General features: G+C 56.1%; 8 protein-coding genes across 8 annotated transcripts; 4 read left to right on the top strand and 4 right to left on the bottom strand.

The window, feature by feature from the left end:
- Window positions 1–160: 160 nt before the first annotated feature.
- HETIRDRAFT_447771 (uncharacterized protein) lies at window positions 161–916 on the top strand (the record flags this gene model as incomplete). Its single annotated transcript, XM_009542837.1, has 2 exons — window positions 161–566; window positions 618–916. The coding sequence occupies 2 exons, from the start codon at window positions 161–163 to the stop codon at window positions 914–916; spliced, it is 705 nt and encodes a 234-aa protein (XP_009541132.1).
- Window positions 917–1,062: 146 nt separating this feature from the next.
- HETIRDRAFT_306605 (uncharacterized protein) lies at window positions 1,063–2,634 on the bottom strand (the record flags this gene model as incomplete). Its single annotated transcript, XM_009542836.1, has 6 exons — window positions 1,063–1,489; window positions 1,594–1,688; window positions 1,848–1,907; window positions 2,096–2,405; window positions 2,504–2,543; window positions 2,601–2,634. 6 exons carry the CDS (start codon window positions 2,632–2,634, stop codon window positions 1,063–1,065), a joined length of 966 nt encoding a protein of 321 aa, XP_009541131.1.
- A 29-nt stretch (window positions 2,635–2,663) lies between these two features.
- HETIRDRAFT_447769 (uncharacterized protein) lies at window positions 2,664–4,790 on the top strand (the record flags this gene model as incomplete). The annotated part of the gene is made up of 7 exons (XM_009542835.1): window positions 2,664–2,745; window positions 2,803–2,988; window positions 3,196–3,463; window positions 3,516–3,590; window positions 3,644–3,953; window positions 4,011–4,192; window positions 4,271–4,790. The coding sequence occupies 7 exons, from the start codon at window positions 2,664–2,666 to the stop codon at window positions 4,788–4,790; spliced, it is 1,623 nt and encodes a 540-aa protein (XP_009541130.1).
- A 160-nt stretch (window positions 4,791–4,950) lies between these two features.
- Window positions 4,951–6,301, top strand: HETIRDRAFT_406930 (uncharacterized protein). Its single transcript, XM_009542834.1, has one exon. It carries the CDS (start codon window positions 5,775–5,777, stop codon window positions 6,243–6,245), a length of 471 nt encoding a protein of 156 aa, XP_009541129.1. The 5' UTR covers window positions 4,951–5,774; the 3' UTR covers window positions 6,246–6,301.
- Window positions 6,302–6,590: 289 nt separating this feature from the next.
- HETIRDRAFT_145360 (uncharacterized protein) lies at window positions 6,591–7,388 on the bottom strand. The gene has a single exon (XM_009542833.1). It carries the CDS (start codon window positions 7,116–7,118, stop codon window positions 6,837–6,839), a length of 282 nt encoding a protein of 93 aa, XP_009541128.1. The 5' UTR covers window positions 7,119–7,388; the 3' UTR covers window positions 6,591–6,836.
- On the bottom strand, window positions 7,375–9,641 carry HETIRDRAFT_377994 (uncharacterized protein; the record flags this gene model as incomplete). Its single annotated transcript, XM_009542832.1, has 7 exons — window positions 7,375–8,596; window positions 8,650–8,741; window positions 8,796–8,944; window positions 9,001–9,103; window positions 9,153–9,354; window positions 9,408–9,479; window positions 9,532–9,641. Coding segments are annotated over 7 exons (1,950 nt in total), but the record flags the coding sequence as incomplete, so codon positions are not given.
- Window positions 9,642–9,871: 230 nt separating this feature from the next.
- On the top strand, window positions 9,872–10,601 carry HETIRDRAFT_114413 (uncharacterized protein; the record flags this gene model as incomplete). The annotated part of the gene is made up of 3 exons (XM_009542831.1): window positions 9,872–10,300; window positions 10,351–10,410; window positions 10,500–10,601. The coding sequence occupies 3 exons, from the start codon at window positions 9,872–9,874 to the stop codon at window positions 10,599–10,601; spliced, it is 591 nt and encodes a 196-aa protein (XP_009541126.1).
- A 242-nt stretch (window positions 10,602–10,843) lies between these two features.
- On the bottom strand, window positions 10,844–11,206 carry HETIRDRAFT_305268 (uncharacterized protein; the record flags this gene model as incomplete). Its single annotated transcript, XM_009542830.1, has 1 exon — window positions 10,844–11,206. The coding sequence occupies one exon, from the start codon at window positions 11,204–11,206 to the stop codon at window positions 10,844–10,846; it is 363 nt and encodes a 120-aa protein (XP_009541125.1).
- Between the last annotated feature and the right edge of the window lie 4,342 nt (window positions 11,207–15,548).

Raw genomic sequence — 15,548 nt, 5'->3', positions numbered from 1 at the left:
GAGGCGTTGTGTAGAGGGTCGAGCTGGTGGCCGTTGGGGACGAGGGGGATGTGGTCGTAGGGGGGATGGTGGCCTTGGTGGACATGTTGTGGAGAAGGGTACATGATACGGCTGGCACTGGCATTGCCCAAAGACGCAAAGGAGGGATGTTCCAGGGCTGATGGGGGGGAAGGGCTCAGAGGGGCATGCAGTCACGGGGGGAGGGAGGGAGGGGGAGAAGGGAGAAGGGAGAAGGGAGCAGGGAGGGAGCAGGAGGGAGGGAGCAGAGGGGAGCAGCAGACGGGCGACGCTGGCGTGGAGAGCAGAGCAGCAGAGCACACCGTCCGTCCAGAATCGAAGGAGCGGAAGCAGTGTTAGCGTGAGCGCGTCTCAGCCGACGCTACCCACTCCATCCCTCCTCGCCGCTGCCCTCGTCCTCGCCCCCGCCCTCGCCCTCGCCCCCGTCGCCCCCACCGCAGATTCCGCCGCCGACGCACCCCGCCCCCGCCCCCCTCCCCCCACCGCCGTCCTCGACGACGCCCGCACTGGGCTCGCCCGCCGGTCACACCCCCGTGACGTGACGCCCAGTCCGACCCGCTGACCGACCGACGCACCGGTGCCGACGACCCACTGGCTAGCACAGATCCATCTTAGATCCATCACTCCTCTTTTCGGTCCACGTCAGGACCCCGTAACCCCGCTTTTTTCTTCTCCCCCGGTCCTCTCCTTCCCGTCCTTCCGTTCATTTCGCGCCCCCCCCACCCACACACACGCACACGTCCGTTCCCCTATAGTCCCCCCCCCCTCCGCCCGCTACGCCTGCCCCCCCCACCCCCCTTCCCTCCACGTCCACCTCGCTCGTCCGTCGACCCCGACGCGAGCGCTCTCGATCCAAGATCTAGATCTCCCTTATCCCCGTTTGCTCCATCACTCTTGACCAGCCCCGATCGGCCTCGCTCCCTCCACCCGATCTTTCGCAATCTACCCGACGTCCATTCTAATTGTTCTCTAATACAACACATAATTTACCTTAGCCTACTTCCGACCCCCCACTTATGTACTTAGTCCCGATAGTCTCCCCAACTAGTAGGGCACCTCGTTGAACAGTTTTGACACGCTCTCCCCATAATGGCTGCGCCGGATCACCTCCCCGAGCACGGGTCCGATATCGATAACCTCCAGCTTCGAGCACCGCGCCGCGTTCGCCTGCTGCGGCAGCGTGTTCGTCACGATCAGCTTGTCCAGCGCGCTCGCCTCCACGTTCTCCAGCGCCCGCCCGCTCAGGATCCCGTGCGTCACGATCGCGTACGACTTGCTCACCCCCGCCTCCGCCAGGTGCTCCGCCGCCAAGCACAGCGTCCCGCACGTGTCCGCCATGTCGTCCACCAGGATCGCCATCTTCCCCTTCACGTGCCCCACCAGCACCATCCGCGACACCTCGTTCGCCTTTTTCCGCTCCTTGTGAAACAGCGCAAAGTCCACCCCGAGCCGGTCCGCCATCGACGTCGCTCTGTCCCCGCCAACCCAACAGCACATTGAGTCGTATAAATAAACAGCGCATCACAGTTCGCAACCGTGAGCTCCTCGTCCCCCAATCGCCGCCGTGAGACGCACCTTTTGGCGCCCCCCGCGTCAGGCGACACGATCACCACGTTCGAGAGATCAAAGTGCGTCCGAATGTACAGGATAGCCGATGGCTCTGCGTAGAGCTACAAATCACCGAAGCACGCTCCCTCAGTCTCACGCCAGCGGTGATCGAGCAATTAATTGAGACTCACGCTAAAAGACGCGCGCCGAGCAACCATCACACCAACCGACGTCATCCGTCAATCGCCGCGGACCGAGGACAAACGAAGAGGATCGAGCACGCACTTGTCTACCGGGACGTCAAAGAACCCTTGGATTTGTGACGCGTGAAGGTCCATCGTCTGCATCGCGGGACGCACGAGGCAAACGGACATACGTCACACCGCGCCGAGAAGGGTCAAACGGGCGTCAGTATATTCTGTGCACTCCCACCAACCACCATCACCGATAAAAAAAAAATTGCGATGAAACGAGCGAAAAACCCAGAAACAGTATTAAAAAATCAAGACGAAGCCCGCAAAGCACTCACGATGACATGGTCGCACCCGGACTTTTGGAGCATGTTGGCGACGAGCTTGGCCGTGATCGGCGCGCGGCTCTTGTCCTTCTTGTCCTGGCGCGCGTACGGGAAGAGGGGCACGACGGCGGTGATGCGCTTCGCGCTCGCGATCTTGCACGCGTGGATCATGATGCACAGCTCCATGAGCGCCGTGTTGACCTCGCCGCAGCCGGTGTTGATGATGTACACGTCGTCCTCGCGCACGGACTCGCCGATGCGCACGTTCGTCTCGCCGATCCCGCTGCGAGTGACTTCGGCCTTGGAGAGCTGGATGCCGAGCCTGAGGCACGAGGGCAGGGGCAGAGAAGGAAACAAGGTCAGCACAGCCGCAAAAGGGTGGGGGGCGAGAACGAGAGTCGGGAGGCAAAGGAGACGTACCGTCGGGCGATGAGTTCAGCGAGCTCGGGATGGCTGTTGCCTGCACAGAGTGGGACGTCAGCAACGCAGTGGGACGAGAGGCATGGGCGACGGGCACCAGTGAAGACTTTGATGCCGCTACCGTTCAACATGGTGGTGGAAAGGAGGAAGGGCCAAGGCCATGGACTGGAGGGGGAGCTCGGAGGAGGCGGTGGTCCCAGCTACTACGACGGTAGAGGGAGATGAGATGCTGCTGAGTTTCAGTGAGGCGGCATAGGAGCTCCTGTGATTTTTTTTCGTGCTCCACCCCTTGCTCGCAGCCCGCCGGCGGACCAGCCACCCGCGCCGCTGCGCCACATCCGATAGTTGGCCTGTGACCAGCATCCCAAACAACGTGACCTCGACGCGTGCTGCCCATCCCCTCATCCGCATCCTATCACCCATCAGACTCGTCTGCTGGTTTCCTCCACGGATCCTGTCTTCGCGCACTGGGTTTCATTCCGCCAGTCAGTGGTAAAACGCCGTTTTTTTTCCTGTGACATGTCCCACCGGATCATCACTTGAGGCCAGAACGAGCGCCTGCGAGACCGACACACGTTCGACACAGCATCGGGATGACAGATGGCATCGAGCGCTTCGAAGCGCTGCCTGCTCAAACCTTCCACGTTCCTCTGGTAGCAAGCTACATACACTGCCTACATCACCCGTCACAGCGAACCCGCCCGCAGATCACGCGCCTTCCCTTCTTCAGCGCTTCAACCTTCCATCTCCAGTCCGCATTCAATCTTACATCCTCCGCTTTCTCTGGCCGGCGGCAAGCACTCCCACCGACGTTCTCACCCATAGCGCTGTCTCATTCATATTCAGGGTATGCGGGGTCGCGGACGTGGGGGCGCCATCGCTACAGAAACGACTGGTGGCTGCGTGTGGTAGTTGCTGCGACCGCTACTCACTCCGCGGTAGTTCTTCTGGTGGCCGCAGGTAACCGTGGCCGTCAACCCTGCAAAGGCCGTGTTCAACTTCTCGCGTCTAGAATCCGGAAATTGAACTTGCGGGCATCCTATCCTCACGATGATGTGACGACGGACGGGCGACTTCTCAGCTCGGGGTAGACTCCGCGTCGCCTCGTATCGACGCGCCTTGCTTTCGTCGACCGCGAAGCACGCCTCCCAGCCCCGTATATGCGCGTGTGCATGCGCGCGAGGCTGCGACCAGCACGCGTTTCTGCGCGCATATACACAGCCCGCTGCTGGCCCTATTTCACCACGACGCGGACGACGGCGCAGTGTGCAGCTTCGCGTCCCAAAGCGGAACGTGTGCCCATGCTCACGGCCTCGGATCGTCAGCGGCGGGCAAGCCCCCATCCGTCACGCAGCGCTCGACCCTTTCTGTTCCGCTCGGCCACAAACGGCTCGCTTCAAGCTTCGCGGCCCCCCGGGTCCTCGCGAGCCTCTCTCTCCCATCATGTCCTGTCGGTCGCATCACGCCTTCCGTCCCTGCCTTGCCTTGCCTCGCATTCTGATTCCAGTCAACGGCATGGTTCCGTCCCTGGACCCTTCTCGTCTTCCAACAGATGTCAGAGCAGAACAGAACAGGGCAGGATGCGACATACACAGAAGAGAAAGGGGCGCGGGTGATCAACACTTCAGCCCGCTACAAGGACCTGGCATTCGCGTTCCCAGCGGCATGGACCGTGCAGCTCGCCGTTCTGTACAAGAACTTGCGCTGCTGATTGCGCTGCTCTTCTGCATCTGTGTATGCCCCTCCCTTGCCTGCCCTGACGCGAAGTACGCCTCTAATCGCCCCCGGGGAGCACGCGTGGACCCAGGTTCCTTACCTAGAGCAACGACCCCCTGAGGGCTTTGAGCGCGCGTTCCCGTGTCTCTCCTCCCTCCCACCTCCCCCCGCATCTTCACACTCGCGCATCTGGCCTGGCCTGACGGCTGTGCAGACGATACTCACAGCACGGACTCGGCACGGACCAAGGTTGCGTCGATCTCCCGCCGCACGCCCGCTTTGGGCATGCGAAGACGCGCTCGCGCGCGCGCGTGACCCCACGAAGCACGCAGAAGGCGTCGAGGAAGCGGGAAGGGTCGCGGGTGCAAGGAAGCACGCCCGCGCGAACGTTCTGTGGCGTATTCTAGAACGCCGGCCGTTGCGGATCCCGCTCGTGCAGCCTTCCTTTCTCAGTCAGCAACGAATGTCGGCGTGGCTCTGGCCCACTCGCTCGCTCGCATCGAACCGTCACGGGCAGTCGGTCGGTCGCGCGGGCGGGCGGTCAGCCAGCTTCAGCGCCAGCGCTCGTTAGGGGCAGATGGACGAGATCGTGCATGCAGCTCACTCTGCTGGCATCAGCACATCATCAGCTTGTTCTGTTTCTCCATCGTGCCGCCCCTTCTCCCCACTCAGTCTCTTCCCTCGATCGTCCCAGCCGTCTTCCTTGCGCCCTGCGTTCCCATGGACTGCGTGGCCCCCCTCCGGAGGTCCTATTCCCGAGCCCCACTTCACCCCACCCTTATTCTCGATGCGGCAGGCGCCTGAGGCGCAGAGCCGCGCTCTTAGGAAACCGACTGGAAACTCGACGGCGTCTTGTTTTCGGGCGCACTTTACTCCCCGACCTTGTCCTTGTCTCTCGCGGTGGGAGTGCCGAGTGCGGGGCGGGCGGGCAGACGACACCGCTGGGACCCCGGACGCGGGGTTCGGAGTCGGCGACGACGTCATGCCGCCATTGCGTCCTCTGCGTGCTTAGTCCCGTGAGGATATCGTAGGTGACCCTCCCGCGACCGGCGGCGTGTACGTGCGCGCAGAGCGTATCATTACACCGAGTCGGTCCAAGTGCACTTAGGGCGGTGAGCGCCCGGATCGATGATGAGGACCTCCAGAGCACGGAGAGCGAGGCCACCCAGGCCAGATCTCCATCATTCCGAGCCCGACTGCCCGAGCGCTCAGCACACGTCGGACCGCCAGGCTCAACTTTCAAGAAACCCCGTCGCCGAAGCGCGTCGACCCATCAAATAACGCCCGGTTTTGAAACGCTGCGGCACTTATGTACACGATGCATCGAAATTGACGTGGAAGGGACCTTCTCAGTACCTTCTCCAACTTGCCCCGCAACGTGACGCGGTTCGAGGTGTGTAACAGTGTATAGCCGCGTCGACCCTCGTGCTCCACTTGCATATCACTGGGTGGATTTGATTGATGGACGAAGGCCTTTGAAAATGACGCCCGTTTGGGTCTGTTTTTATTGCCTTTTGGGCGAGCGAAGAAGCGCAGCCCGCCGCCCGTCTGCGCAATGTGGCGGAGGGGCCAGCTGGGGCTGGCCTCGCTCCCTGCCCGACTGCGTGCGCTCACACGAAGGGCTTCCGATGGTGGGGGAGCTTCCGACTCGGAGAAATCGCAGGCGGTTCGCGCATCACCATCATTCAGATCAGACAGGCGCGACGCTTCTGACGTCGGCGTGGGCGTGGGCGTGGGCGTGGGCGTGGGCGAACCTGGGCGAACGGGGCATGTGCTGGACATGTGGCGTGTGGCGCCAGGATTGAGTGCGTGCATCGAAGTGGATTGGGTGACGGTCGACGGCGCGGGCGAGGCGAGTGGGAGACTAGTGGGGGTAAGTCAATATCGCTTCGATCGCACGATGCAACGAAAGAGACGATGTGTCAGTCGAGGCGCAAATGAGTGCTATACGTACGTATGGACGTCGTATGTATGTACTGTATGTACGGCAATAGCGTTGGAGACAAAGGCGAAGCGGACATGGTGACCGTAGCAGGCCTACCGTAACGCTCCTTTTTTTTTGCTGCAAAGCATCAGATGCAGACACGATCGGCAGGGCGGATCGTGCGGCTCGCCTGGTGTTCTATTACTCGTCACGACGCCGACCACAGCATCGTGCCAGATCACACAACGGGAGCAGCTGGGATCTTGTGTGGATCCCATGGTCCCATGGATTGGCAGATTCAAGCGGTGGGGGCGCCCGATTTACAAATCCCCCGTCGGCGCCGGATTACATACCACCGTCATGATTCTTCGCCGCACACTTCGAGCTGGAGCCAGCTTTGCTGGCTACTAGAGAACACGACGCGGACGAAACATATCGGAAACGATTGGAAGACCAGGTCGGATCAGGAGTTACGCTACAAAACTACACGCGCGATGTCAGACGTACGTATGGAGGAAAAAAAAAGAAAGACGGTCAATGGACAGTGAAACGGAGGCCGAAGGGGCTGCGGAACATGGGGAGATGAGGTGTAGAGCTAGGATACGGAAAGACATGCGATACGTGCCCAAAAAAAAACGGGACAGAGTAGATGGCATATACGGAACGCAACCGGATGGTAATCACAACCCCCGATCAGACATTATGTAGAATGATTTGTGCGGACAGGGGAGACAGGGAAGAGAGGGGGCGACAGACGAGGAAGGGGTCAATGAAGAAGAAAAAAGTAGAAACGAAGGAAACCCGAACGGCGGAAAGTATGAGGAGGAATAAGTTCAATAACAAGCAACGACGTGACCGGGCAGGATATGGTACAAGATGCTCAAGCTCAAAAATTTCCCCTTTGGGTAGCGCCAGACCAACTTCCATTAGTGGGTACTCCTGGTCCACGGTTGAGAATGGACAACAGAGTTGCATTACTTTGAGGAGGGGGATGAGGAACGTTAAAGTTGGGAGAGGTTGCAGGCGCTGACGTCGGACCAGGCATGAAGTGTGCAGGTGTCATGTGCAGAGGGGGCGGGGGGAGGGCAGGACCCATCCTACTCGACGAGTTGGGGCCTGCATGAAGCGGTATTGCTGATGGGTTCATGCTGCGCATCATGGCCTGATGAGGAATGGGTGGTGGGTGCGCACTACCCGGCAGACCGACAGGAGGTCGCTGAGTGCCAAGGGGGCCGGACAAAGCACTGAGCAGTTGAGCCTGATTCATGCTTGCTCGCGTTTGAAGAGGCCTCGAGAGATTATCGGCGACCGGGCGGAAGGTATTACTGGTGCGAGGGCGCACGGTAAAAGGGTCATCGCCAGGCATGCCAGGTGGACCGTGATTATACGGATTGAATATTTGAGGCTGCGGATGGTACGGTCCATGAACATTATACATTGACGATAGATTATTGGGGTGCGTGGGTTGTGCAGCCGAGACAGACAGCGGGCGAGCATGGTGATGTGGCGGTGGGGTTGTACCCACACCGTAGGAAACCGGTGGTCGCTGAATGTGACTACTAGTTGTGTCCGGCACTGCTGGTGCACGAAAGCCTAAGACCGGCGTCATACGTGACGACTCGTCTATGACAGATTCTAACAAAGCCAGCTGCTTCATACGCTTGCCGATGGCTGGTGCTTCTGAGGGCCGGGTGAGGTAGGGTGAAAGATCTGTAGCGGACGCAGATCCGCGGCGAGCAGTTGGGCGCGAGGACGGTATCAAAGACAAGGTGGCAAATGTTCCCGATGTAGGAGGTGAGGCATGGGCAGGAGACCTGGTTCGATCATTCCTGGTAGACAACGATGCAGGTCTGGAAGTTCGTCGAGAAGTATTCGGGCTTGACTGCATCGGGCTCGACTGCATGGGAGCCTCATTCTCTGACGAGGAAGGGGATGGCGTGCGGTGTGGACGAGAATCGGTCAGCCTTTCCGTTGGCCAACGGGGTCCTCTGATTGACCAGTCGTGTGCAGCATCAACTTCTGGGGGGGTATGCGATTTGACAACAGCAGGTGGGACGATGGTGGAGGGCACGGAAGGTTGTGGCTTGCTGCGATCGATATTGCTCGTGTCTGATCGGACTGATGATGATGTCAATGCGACGAGAAGTCGCCTGAGCGCAGGATCGTTGACCGACTCTGTGTCAAGATCGCCTAGTTGGATGCCCGTCGCGTCACTGTTCACGGACGGTTTACTATATAAAGGGGAGGGTGTCTGTGGATCGCCGTTATCTGCTGATGACTGCGAGCTGGATTCCTGCCCATTGAGGTCCGCCACTGAGATAGACTTGAGGTCTTCAGCTGGCCCGCTCTCCTCTGGTCTGCGGTCAGTCTGATCAGTGCGGAGATCTTTAGCCTTAAGTGGTTTGCGAGTCAAATTCCGGGGCTTTCGCTCGCTGATGAAGGCCTTCAAGGGACTGCGAAGATCGTTACATCTATGCAGAATAGCTGAGAAGAGTAGATCACTCACCCTATGAACGGCGATATAAGGTAAAACTTCCCCGGTACTGTCTTACCTCTCCTCCATGTCGGCAAATCGAGTAATCTGAACCATTCGATTTTCTGGATGATGATGGAGATCAGATCGACGACATACATCAGTCAGCGTTCACTCACGCTGATCTCTTTCCTTGTCTTCGTTTGAAACGGGTAGTCCTCCGGCACGCCAGGAACAATGTATAGCGATATCTTCTGCTCTCTGATAGATAGTTCTATAACATCTTCGGGATCTATTTTCCCTGCCAAGTTATATCCGGTTTCCTCTTCTACCTTAGAATATGGACGTATTAAATGATAGAAGCGACGACAATGCAGGTGTAACGTACCTCTCGTGCAGCGCATGCATGAGGAGCTTCGCTTTCGTTGATCTTTCCCTTGGGAAAACCCCAGCCCGATGACGATTTCCAGCCTTTCACGAGAACGACCTACAAGAGAATGACGTCAGATGAAAAAGAACCAATCAATCAAACTTACCTTGTCCCAGCTATCGTTCAGCATGATTGCACCGCACACTGGTACTCGGGTCTTGTACTGCATGAAGTGATTGAAAGCGCCCTCGTGGTCCCAATGGTGGAGCAGCGGACAAGCTGCGAATAGCATTTCGGAGAATTTCTTGAGAGGAAGAGAGGGGAATTTGGAATTTTCTTCTCGAATAAAATCCTCATAGAACCAGTGACTGCTCGATACGGCAATGTGAGGACTAGTCTAAAGTTGCACAGGACCACGTACGCTTGTTCGACTTGGAAACATACTCGCTCCAGCGAAGCAAGTTCATCCTCTGGGAGATTCAACAAGAACCGACTAAGCGAGCTAATGAGGGGTGTTTCGAGTGAGAGCACATATCAGTTCTCACCTTGTCAGATCTTCTAGGGCCTCCTTCAGAGTGGGATAGTGGTAACGACCGGGCGTATGCGAATAGGGCGCAGCTGAGATTTCTGGCGATGATGACGATGATGAAGCCATCTTAAATGGCGTCTGGGAAGTCAAAGAGGAAAAGAGGGTAGACGGATGGTGGTAGAGCCACTGTTATGTACGGATGGGAGATTGTGCTTTGAAGGTGAGGCCTGCGACTAGCCCGCCATTCAGCCTGCGAGTTTTCCGGCCGGCCCTGAACCAGTCACGTGCTGCACACAATAGACAGCCCCGTGCGCCGTTCGTTCGCGGTTCACGTTCATTGACCAGCCCCTTTTACCATGCCGCCCGTCCACCCGGATATTCATGTCAATCCCTCTCCGTCCTATATGCTCGGCGTAGGACAAGGGACTGAATATCAGAATATGGCTCTTGGTTATGAACGCCAGGGCGATTTTGCCCGTGCTGAGGCCATGTACCTCCAAGCTATCCAGATCAAAGAGACTCATCTTGGCTTAAATCATCCATCCCTTGCCATAACTTTAAACTCCCTTGGAGAGCTTTATTATCGCAATTTGAACCGACCAGATGACGCTGAGCGGGTACTCAGTCGTGCGCTGCAGATTCGTAGAGAGATTGAACCTGCTTTCGACGCGGCAGTCACTCGAGAGAATCTTGGCGCGGTATATGAGATGAAAGGTAACTTGGAGGCAGCAAGGGAGATGCGTCAACGCGGTCGCCCTCATCAGGTTGCTTGTGGCAATTATGATGTACGCGTTTGGTTGTCTGCATTGCCATCATCACAACTGACTTCGCCTAGTGCACTGGTTCGATGTACAATTATACAAAGAGAGAACTCGCCAAGTGTAGCCAGTGTAAGGTCCGTGGCCCTCCCTTGGGTTGAATTCAATCTTACCGACACCCAAATTTTATAGTGCGTGTTTTACTGTTGCAAGACGTGCCAGGTAGGTGGAGATATGGTTGGCATCAACACCGTTGTGCTCATGGTCTGCGACGCAGGCTGCCGACTGGAAAGCTCGTCACAGAAATTACTGCAAACCTATGCCCTAGAAACAAAAATATGTGTCTATCTAATCACGTCGTTTCGCGATTGTTTTTGCCTTGTCCGTCCTCTCATGGACCCAACATCGCTTTCAAAAAATGTTATCGTTCACTCTCGTATTTTAACCTTGTACTTGAATCACTGCAATAGCGACACGACACTACTATTCGCACGCACTCTCTGGCATAATGCCTTAACGCCAGTAGGCAAAGGGGTATTCAGACGAAGAAAATACGACAGTGTCTATGGTTCATCTGAACCCCATCCTCCTCGCATACTCTCCTTCCTCCTCTTCTGTCAGCCCATCCATACCAGACCAGTTTGCAGAACTAGTCCTTGCACGGAAGCGGCTCTGTCTGGTTCTGAACATATCCTCCATTCGCAACGGCCGTATTGCTCCAAAAATGTCGTCTGGATTCATGGTTCTCTGCGACTCGAGGGCCTGCCTAAGCTCCGGTGACTGAGCCCAATCTGGTGGATCAAAGTTTCGCGGGCGATTCTCGTCTTCCGAGTCTGAGTACTCGCTATTAGGCTCGGGGAGCTCAATGAGCTCGCTCGCGATGGGCGGTCCAGGCGTCTCAGGCGGTTTGCTAGCCTGGAGTTGAGCCTTCATTCGCGAAGCCATTTGTGATTGGATAACCTTGCTCGGCTGCTCCATTTCATCGTCATCTCCGATCGCATTTGCTTTACTCTTGCTCTTTACGGAGGCAATGCTGACCTTTGGAGGCTTAGTAGTTGAATTTGACGCTCCCGCAATGGAGTTAAGGGTAGCAGCAGAAGATTTCTTGATGAGCGATTTCCCCTTCACCTGTGATGAGTTCGGGTTCGGGCTTGGTTTTGTCATTCGGCTAGGCGCAGGGTCCTTCTTCTCCTTCGCAGGGAGTTTCTTGGGCTCCGAATTCTTCTCCAATTCGACGAAGAGCTTGCGTTTCTTAGCGTTATCTTCGTCGGCCTAGAACATCGTCAATGTTCTTCTCTTTCTTGAAGATGATGGAAAGGATCTACCTTCTTCTCCGCAAACTTGAGAGGTCTCTTACCGGCGTGCTCTTCTCGTTCTTTCTTGCGACGCTCAGTCTCATCCTTTAATTTCTTCTCTTCTTCCGCTTTAGCCTTCTCCTCTTCCGCCTTCCTCTGAAGAGCCGCCTGGCGGCGAGATTCCATCTCCTTGAGCCTAGCAGCCTTCTTGTCTTGCTCTTCTTTCTGCTGTAAGTGTCACAAACGATGAGCTAGAGGCGTCTTCACAACAACACTAGGTGTACCAACCTTCTTGGCCGCCGCAGCCGCACGTTGTATGCTCTTTGGCTGGTCAGGTTTACCCTTTTTACCGCCTCCAAGCATGCTAGAAACAAGCTTGGTGGCTTGTCCGAAGAAGCCAATCTGCGATGAGCCGTCGGATGACTGCGACATGACGCTTTGACTCCGGACAATATTATCATCGCTCTTGCCCTACAGATACAGGATAAAAGTTAGTCCAAATGAATGACAGATGCAATCGATGACCAACCTCAACAAGACTGACCGTGGACTTGCCGGCTGCCGCCATCTCATCAAGTCCCTCGTCCTCGTCTTCATCTGAGATAACAGTCATGGCTTGCTCCTGGAGATCATCGACGTCCATATCATATGGGTTAGGCGCATGCACTGGCTCGGGCTGCGGCGGAGGAGCGTCGGGAAATTCAGACAATGAGAACGTTTGAGGTCCAGTATCCGCTCTTTGACTAGTTGTCGGGATCGTACTCCAAGTCATACTGTCCTCGATAGAAGCGAAGTTGGTGGCAGTCGCCAGTTTATCGCTCAAAGGCCAGCTATCATCCTCGTCCAAATCATTGAGATTTGGTTGTGATTTGCCTCTGAAATCAGATTCTTGTGTGTAATCGGTATCTTGTGTAGTCGGAACCCAAGCTGGAATCTCCTTCTGCGACTCAAACACAGCATCAGAAAAGAGACTCGTTTGAGTGGACTGAGCAGATAGTCCCACGGCATGAGGGGATGTCGACAACTTGGTAGAGGGCTGCAGCCCAACATTGAACGGCGCATGAAGGGGAAATGTGGATGATGGAGGTAGCCTGAATACAAAATCCGAAGTAGAATCACTCTGTGGAGGCTTCGAGAAAACTGGCCCAGGCGGAATAACGAACCCAGTTGGTCGGATGGGAGGGGAGTTGGGAGGAGTAGTCGAAGAACTGGTGTCCGCACCAGGTCCCTGTGCTTTCTTGACTGGTTTGAAAACATCCTTCAACCCCCCGGGAGGTGATGGTGACCAGTTCATGTAGTTGGTCTCCATTGCCTTCACGTCGGCTTCAGACTTTGAAACAAGGTCTGATAGGCTGAGGCGTCGCTCCGACTCCATCGAGAACACTGGCGCGCGCAACTCCAGGCCCTTGGTTGAGTTCGTGTTTTGCTCTAGGGGTGGCAGAGGAGATGGTTTCGTCTGCTGCACTGGAGGAGTAGGAATAGACGGGAGAGGTGCGGCCGTTGTCTCATCAACTTCGCCCTTATGTCTCTCAGCCACCCTAGCTTCGGCTGCAGCTCTGGCCTCCGCAAGCTCATTCGCAGCCGTACCTCCTAACGATTTACCTGTGCTTTTCCCAGCTCGAGCCCCCATCACTGTCTTCTTGAACCGGCCTAGCACCCCTCCGTCCTCTTCGTCGCTATGGTCATTGAGCACAGTGGTGAATTCATCAGACAGTTTAGACGCATGTGACGACGGCTGTTGAGTCACAGATTGAGCGGGAGCAGAAGCTTGAGCCTTTGCCGTGGTTGCAGGTTCCATGAACGTTTCCACACTCGCCTTGGCAGTGAGGGGCTGTATATCCACGCTTTCTTCGCCAGTTTTAGCCACCTTAGCCTTCCGTTCACCATCACTTCCACTCGATGCTCCGGTCAAGAAGGGGGAAAGACTAGCGAATAGCTCACCGCTCTTTCTCTTGACGCCTCCTGAGAATCCCGGAACGCCAATAGCGTTGCCGCTGTGGCTACCGCCCGCAATAGTACTGGCGCGCTTGCCCACCCCTTCCATGGCCTTAGCTTCCCGTGCTTTAGTTAACCAAGAGGATCGCTTTCCACCCGGAGGTACCCCGGGAGTGCGAGTAGGGAGTCCAAGGCCCACAGATGGTTCCTGAACTCCGCGCATAGACTTCCGAAGTGGAGATGGGGCGGGCAAGCTCGGGAACTGATTCAAACTGTGTTTGCGCTGTAGAGAGTGATCAGAAGAGTCCGAGTCGCGGAGTGGAATAGTGATATCAGATTTGGAAGGAAAGAGCGTCGAGGTTGGCGGTGCCAATGGCCGATGATCATTGGCCCCCTCTAGTTTAAGGGATGTTTGCGACTGCGAACTGTTGGTGGTTGACACGATGTGTTGGTTATTGTGGTCATTGAGGATCGTTGGTTGTGAGAAAGATGTAGCCTCGGAGGAAGAGGGGTGAGATTGAGAGGTATGAGTTGAGTTAGCTACGGCGATGGCTGTAACCGTGGTTGAATTGTTGTGATCCATATCTACTTTCTGGACGGTGGTTGTGTCGCCTTCGTCATCCGGTGTCGTCAAGCTAACCTTAGGACCAAGAGACGAAGGTGAATCCCCTTCGGAATGTTGATGTACAGGACTGGAGGGAGCGTCACGAGCAGAGATTCGACTGCGCTCTGCTGGCTCGTCATCCTCGGCGATGATGGACAACTCGTTCAACGAGTCTGCTCGGAGTGGCGCAAGACGGAAAGGAGGTTCAAATGTGTCAGAGGGCTCTTCCGAGTCAGGAGGAAGAGAAACGATGTGTGGCTGAGGCGATGAGCTCGTAATCTCGATAAAGTGCTCATCACGCTCCGGACGTTCAGGTGACGCAGCGATCTTCACTGACTTGTGTTGTTTAGCATGAGCCTTCGTGGGAGATGCAGCCAGAGATGCGCTGGCTTGAGGTTGCGGAGATGGAGAGAGTCGCGTGTCACGTCCTTGACGGTCTGCAGCTTGCAGGAACGCTTCGTGTAAACTGCTGACGGGCGCCTCATTCTCTTTGGAATCGTCCTAAGCAAACTCTGAGTGTTCCAAGTACTCTAAAAGCATAAAAACGCACTTCATGAGACGCTGTAAAAATCAATTGTGCTTTTGCAGCGGCAGCAACGGCGGCTCTAGTCTTCTTTGAAGCATCCCTCCTGCGACCAGGAGTCTTCACAAGCTCCACGATTGGGCTGGTGGCCCATGTAAAGATTATTATTCGTGTCAAGAAAGACGAACGTACTCTTGCTTTGGTCTAGATAAAATGCCGTCAAGATAATCATCCAAGAACAGGAAGCCGTGAGTCTCTATTTGGTCTTCCAGGAGTCTGATACCAGGGTCGTTGTCCATAGCGCTCCTAATGGATGCAATCCATGCATTCATCCCGGAGGTATGCGCCGACATAACGGAATAGAAATAAGAAATGGGGTAATTGCCACTGGCGACGGAGAACGATGGTGTGGGGCGGAAGAGCGACGCCAGAGGCCGAACAACGCGTTAAGTCATGTGATCGCGAAGCTTGGAGCTATTCCCACGGGTATCATCATCGACCAGCCCCACAGCGGTCTCGTGGGCAACGATGTATACAAGCATGTTCGCAGTGTCTACGGTAGCTTTCGGACCTTGAGCCCATTCTGTACAGCCCAAAATATGTCTGACTCTACTCGAGAGAAACGACCGCCAGGTCCTCCTCCCCTACCTCCTAGACCCAGTGTACGCCCTCTCCCATCAAGCCTGAGTTCATCATCTGCAGCACCCTCTGGTGAAAACTCCAGCTTGTCGTCCCAATTACAATCATCACACGACTCCGGACCATCTCGAAGACTTGACTCAACCGTTCTTGGCAGAGATCACAGCTCTTCCAGCGCTTCGGCCACCCAACTTGAGGATGACCTTTCTGAAGCAAAACTTAGGGAGCTCTATGAGAACGAGGAGATAGAGAGGTTTTACCAATTTTTCTCAGCGGTGA

This window comes from Heterobasidion irregulare (genome assembly GCF_000320585.1).
Source record: "Heterobasidion irregulare TC 32-1 unplaced genomic scaffold scaffold_01, whole genome shotgun sequence".
In the NCBI taxonomy this organism is placed as follows: Eukaryota; Fungi; Basidiomycota; class Agaricomycetes; order Russulales; family Bondarzewiaceae; genus Heterobasidion; species Heterobasidion irregulare.
The sequence above is the reverse complement of the archived record's forward strand: the minus strand, read 5'-3'. Positions and strand labels throughout refer to the sequence as shown.